This window comes from Vigna angularis, chromosome 2 (assembly GCF_016808095.1).
Source record: "Vigna angularis cultivar LongXiaoDou No.4 chromosome 2, ASM1680809v1, whole genome shotgun sequence".
NCBI classification, from domain to species: domain Eukaryota; kingdom Viridiplantae; phylum Streptophyta; class Magnoliopsida; order Fabales; family Fabaceae; genus Vigna; species Vigna angularis.
In genome coordinates, this window is record NC_068971.1 from 42245841 (window position 1) to 42251900 (window position 6060).

General features: G+C 33.8%; 1 protein-coding gene across 3 annotated transcripts; it reads left to right on the plus strand.

Moving 5' to 3' along the window:
- The first annotated feature begins 576 nt into the window (after window positions 1–576).
- Window positions 577–5833, plus strand: LOC108323270 (probable methyltransferase PMT3). Of its 3 annotated transcripts, none has more exons than XM_017555683.2 (9): window positions 577–778; window positions 866–937; window positions 1048–1289; window positions 1416–1580; window positions 1694–1876; window positions 1986–2580; window positions 2962–3074; window positions 3694–3914; window positions 5275–5833. In XM_017555683.2, coding segments are annotated over exons 2-9 (1848 nt in total). In that variant the 5' UTR covers window positions 577–778; window positions 866–936; the 3' UTR covers window positions 5603–5833. The 3 variants fall into 3 exon arrangements, with proteins under 3 accessions (XP_017411172.1, XP_052728315.1, XP_052728316.1); XM_052872356.1 differs by having other exon boundaries at window positions 625–766; XM_052872355.1 differs by having other exon boundaries at window positions 621–937.
- Window positions 5834–6060: the final 227 nt, after the last annotated feature.

Here is a 6060-nt window from a genome sequence, read left to right on the forward strand (position 1 = left end):
ACCAACTTTAAGAGAGGGAGACATTCTGTTGTCCTTTTAAAAGATAATCATAAGAACATGCACTTAGTTTTTTTTTTTCATCCAAATTTTACAAATTTAAATGTACTGTTTTCAATTTTTCATTTTGTTGTTAAAGTTTATCTTTTGTAAGTTTTATGGATACTTTATGCTTCACTCAGTCAGACAATAGTTCAGTTTTTGAATGTATTTGGTGATCCAATGAACCTTTAATGCATTACTTTGACTGCACAGAAAGAGATTGTTGTGCGGCAAAGCAATGAGCTTTTGGCATTAGGTTTGAGGTAAATATGAAATATGCAGATTACATTATGCATAAACATCAATGAAGATCCGTCCAGAAAACGTGTGAATCTCAGACAGCATAATGTGAAAATAGATAAAAGTAATGATAATTAAGAAGGGTGGAGTGGTTTAAGTCACTTTCCGTTGGCTCCTCCAATTTCTTCCCTCCCCTTTTGGGAATCCCTACACTGACGTCAACAGCTAGCTGGCAAGTGGCACCTGTCGGTGATTCTCTTTCATCATCTCTTCTTTAATGTTTTTCCCACTTGCCCTATTGTTTCTTACCACTTCCATGTGCTTTTTTTAAGCTTCTCTCACTTTTTGGCATATTATTAGATAGATTTGATTTTGCTGTAGCTTTCATTTTTACCATCTTTCTGTCAAAACCTGATTTTTCTTTCTTAAATTATTAATGTGAATTTGGTTCAACAGTGATGTTTCTTTCATGACGGATGTGCTGAAGGTCCCACAGAGAGTAAATCATGTTCAGACATGCTTATTCTTTTGGGCTGTTTAGTTTCTGTGATATTTTTTTTTCTCAACCTTTCAACTGTCTCTGCAGTTCTTGTTTTGCGGTTCTAACTTCTCAGTCACATAAGTTCCTCACGGGGGTGAGTGAGTGAACTTTGAATAAGTAAGTGCTTTGTATGAGTTTTTGAGGTTTGCCTTGTTAGGTTTTGATCTTTGATGCGTGGTGTGGTGTGGCAGTTGAAGTTGTATTGAAAAAGGTGATTTTTTTCGCAGTGGCAAGCATGGCAAGAGGAAGAGCAGATGTGAACTCTAGAAAAAATTTAGTCGTGGCTGTGTTGTTTTTGGTGATTGTTGGTGTTTTCTTCTACTTTTATTCTCAGAGTGGCGATTCATCTATTGTTGAGTATGGGGATAAATCTTTGAGACAATTGGGTTTGAAAGGAGACAGAGATGTGAGCGAATCTTCCTCCACACTTATTGGAGGAGAGGACAGTGCTATACCAAAGACCATTCCAGTGAGTTAATTTAAGATTTTGAACTGAATAAGTTTAACGTTTTCCATTGACACTACCCTAGAATTTGTGTTTCTACTACTATGGCACCTTCAACTTTTTTTTTACTCTCGTATTTACCTTTTTAAGGTCTGTGACGATCGTCTATCAGAGCTTATTCCTTGTCTGGACAGAAACCTCATATACCAAACAAGATTGAAGCTTGATTTAGCACTGATGGAGCACTATGAAAGACACTGCCCAATACCTGAGAGGCGTTATAACTGTTTGATTCCTCCTCCTCCAGGGTACAAGGTGACGTTTTCACTCTCCTGGGATTGCTTACGTTAGATGGAACTATGAAAGTTCAGTGTTTTGAAATATTCTTTGCTTAAGTTTTTAGTTTCTTATGTTGATCTTGATAATAGATTCCAATCAACTGGCCCAAAAGCAGAGACCAGGTGTGGAAGGCAAACATACCTCATACCCATCTTGCAACTGAAAAATCTGACCAGAATTGGATGGTTGTGAAAGGTGAAAAAATAGTTTTTCCTGGTGGAGGAACCCATTTCCATTATGGTGCTGATAAATACATTGCTTCAATTGCTAATGTAAGCTTCAATTACCAATGTAATGCTTCAATTGTTCAAGATCTGTTAATTTTCTGTCAAAATTTGTCCTAATTGAGAGTATTTTAATCCATTCACAATTTTGTTACAGATGCTTAATTTTCCAAACAATAATATAAACAATGAGGGAAGAGTGAGGTCTGTTCTTGATGTTGGGTGTGGAGTTGCTAGCTTTGGAGGATATCTTCTTTCTTCTGATGTGATAGCAATGTCATTGGCTCCAAATGATGTTCATCAGAATCAAATTCAGTTTGCCTTAGAGAGGGGAATTCCAGCATATCTTGGTGTCTTAGGGACCCTGAGGCTCCCTTACCCAAGTAGATCTTTTGAATTTGCTCATTGTTCTCGCTGTAGAATTGATTGGCTTCAGAGAGATGGTATCCTTCTCCTTGAGCTGGATAGGTTACTGAGGCCAGGAGGTTATTTTGCATATTCATCTCCTGAAGCCTATGCACAGGATGAGGAAGATAGGAGAATATGGAGAGAAATGAGTGCTCTTGTGGAGAGGATGTGCTGGAAAGTTGCTGCTAAGAGGAATCAGACTGTTATTTGGGTCAAGCCTCTCACAAATAGTTGCTACTTAAAGAGAATGCCTGGTACTTTGCCTCCACTATGCAGATCTGATGATGATCCTGATGCTGTTTCCGGAGTTAAAATGAAAGCTTGCATTTCACGCTATTCTGATCGTGAGTCATATTTCCTGTGTGTTATAATATCATTAGTTGTTTTTATTGAAAGTTTCAAATCGACTACAGATAAGACTAATTTATAATGTATAAGTGACTACAAACTTCACTTTACAAACTGGTTTTGTAAGATTGAGTTAGGTTTAAAGTTCATTTCTTAATGTTCAAAAGTATGATTATTAATGTCCTCATGTTTATGCAGTTGTTGAATAGTTCACTTTATGAAATTGCTTTTGTTATTGCCATTATAGATAGGTCCATGTCTTTCTGGATATGGTATATATGATAATACTAGATCGTTTTTGCATGTTTCACTAGCAATGGCTTTAGTAGTTAATAACTCTTGTATGCAATAACAGTATATTCTGGTGTTTAATGCAGAAATGCACAAAGCAAAAGGAAGTGGTTTGGCTCCTTGGCCAGCTCGATTGACTACTCCACCTCCTCGTCTGGCAGAAATTCACTATTCTTCTAAAATGTTTGAGAAGGACGTGGTAATTTAAACTCTATCTTGATTACCATTTCAATATCTCCAATATTATTCTTTCATTGATCAGAAAGAAGTATCAACATGAGGCTTCGACTAGCTGTAACAGAAGAAGAAAAATATGAAAGAAAATACAAGAACAAGGGGGAGGATGCTTAAAACCCTGGCATTAATCAACCCATAGTAATAGATAACTGAGATCACATGCGTTACTAGACCGTATTTTACCATGAACAAGTTCATGTTATACCCATCTGTTGCCTAGGCATCAGTTTGCCCCCTAAATTTTCCTTCTACAATTGGTTCCTTATTCATTATCTATTGGAAGACCATCTAAAGATGACACCTTATGAACAATTCTTTATATTAGTTGAATGTGTAAAGATATAGATTTTAAGCCTAACTCAATTTTATAGAACCGGCTTATAAAATGAAATTTACACTTGCTTTAGATACTGTAAATTGACTTTATCACTACTCGATGTGAAACTTTTGACAATATGTAGTTATTCTATATCTTCTTCTCCAGTTCTAAGATGATCATGATGATCTTGCAATGGAAATTGACATGAACAAACAAACAAACGAATGTTGGCTAGTTTTACTAGAGATCTAACTTTGTGCAGGAAGTTTGGCAAGAAAGAGTTGATAATTACTGGAGCAAGCTAGGAAGTAAGATTAAAGCAGGCACAATACGGAATGTGATGGATATGAGGGCAAATATAGGTTCATTTGCAGCAGCTTTGAAGGACAAAGATGTTTGGGTTATGAATGTGGTGCCACAAAATGAACCAAAATCTCTCGCCATAATATATGACAGAGGATTGATAGGAGCAGTTCACAACTGGTATGGCTCGTTTCTTTCATGAAACAATTATTTTAACAAGCTTAATTTATGGCAAACCTTATTCAAATTTTTGTTTCATTTTACTACTTACTCTCTCCTTTGGATAAATGAACATAAAATGCAAGAACCAATCAAAACATTAAATTGTTCACATTCTAAGCAACAAGAAGAACTTATATTAGATGTTTCTTTTATTAGAGTTCAATAATCAAAGACTTTTCAAGGTAGATATCATACAATTTAACAAACTAATCATATTTGATGATTTGTAATTGGATGATAGTTAAAAAAATTTAATTAGATGTATTTTTTATTCTTAATTACAACACATTTTATAATTTGCTTAAGATTGAAATACTCTTTAATTATAATCAATTTATCTAAATTTTAGATTGACTTAAATATGTTATTGGTCCAATTTTATCGTTTTGGTTCCTATACTTTTTTTTCCATTTTGGTTCTTATAATTTCAAATTTTACTATTTTGACCGTTATTGTTAGGGTCTCCTGCTTAAACGATGATGCTTAAATGATGATGTGACACGCATGAGTAATGTCATGAAGACACATGACACCATGTGGCACCACTTATTATCAGGACATGACATTTTGTATAATACATCATCAAGAGTAGATCTTAGATATTCGGAATTAAAATAGTAAAATTTTAAGATATAGGAACCCAAATGATAAAATTTATATATTATAAAAACCATTTAGGTATTTAGTACAAAGCTATTTTTATAAATTAATATTTGTTATTTTTAATGATATTTTTGAAATATTATGTCACTTAAATATAAAATTAATCTAAAAACAAATATTTATATATTTTTTTAAGTTATACCCAATTTTACATCTAATGTTAGTTAAATTAATTTACAGTTCTTGTTTCATGAAATAATGAATGGTTACCGTGAATCATAATAATAAACATTTGATAGTTTGATAACTATTTGATAGCCGGTAGTTAGTTAGATATAATGAACAATAAATTTCGTCAAAATAAATTAAGAAGTGAATTCTAAGTTTACTTTAACTATACAAATTTAATTTTTGAAGTAAATTTTGTATTCATTTATAGATTATAAAATTGTCTTATTTTAAATTGTCTAATCTCAAGTTGAGAGATCTTCAACGGATTTAAATGTCAAATATCATATAGTGGGTCCTTTTTGAAGGAAAAGAAAGAGGTAATAAGTTCTCTTGACAAGAAAATCTTATTCAGTGAAAACCAACATTATTTCAGTTATTGAAATGTGGATTCAACATGATCTGATAAAATCTGATAATTTGTTCAAATATGAAAACCTGGTATTAACCATGCTGTGGCTATTTATATATTTTATGAATGGAACAGGTGTGAAGCTTTTTCAACCTACCCTCGAACTTATGACCTACTACATGCATGGACTGTATTTTCTGATATTATTAAGAAAGAATGCAGTCCAGAGGACTTGCTGATTGAGATGGATAGAATTCTGAGGCCAAAGGGCTTCATCATTGTCTATGATAAGCGGTCAGTGGTGGAGTATGTAAGGAAATACTTGCCTGCATTACACTGGGAAGTTGTGACAAATTATGACATTGATCAAGGTAAAGATGATGAAGATGAAGAAGATGATCATGCAGTGGTTATAATTCAAAAGATGTGGCTCACAAGTGATAGTATCCAGGTTTCAGAATAGTGTCATAATATTCACTGTATAAGTTCACATTAATTTCTGTAGCCTTATTACTGCGGCCTAAGTTTTCAGTGTAGCTCTCTTCACTGTAGACGTAAGTCGCAGTGAAAGCTCACTTAAATCATCATATCTTTTTATTTGCATTTATTTATTAAATTTTGGACGCTTCAGCGTTTATATCCACACCTAAGGGATGCCGATTTTTCAATTAATTTTTACATATTACTGTACTAGATATTGTAGTTTTTTTTTTCAACACTTCTTCTTATGTTTTGGGATCACGTTGGCCCCTTGGTTGTTAACCTAACTGCTTGAAAAGGGGTACTATTGGCATGCAGGACTCTAAAAAATATGGTTTAGGTGGAGTTGAGTCCTGCCATAACTTGGGTTGTTATTTAAAGGAAAATAGTGCTTTGCTCAAACAATAGAGCACGACCCTTGAGTCGAGAAGACTGACAAAG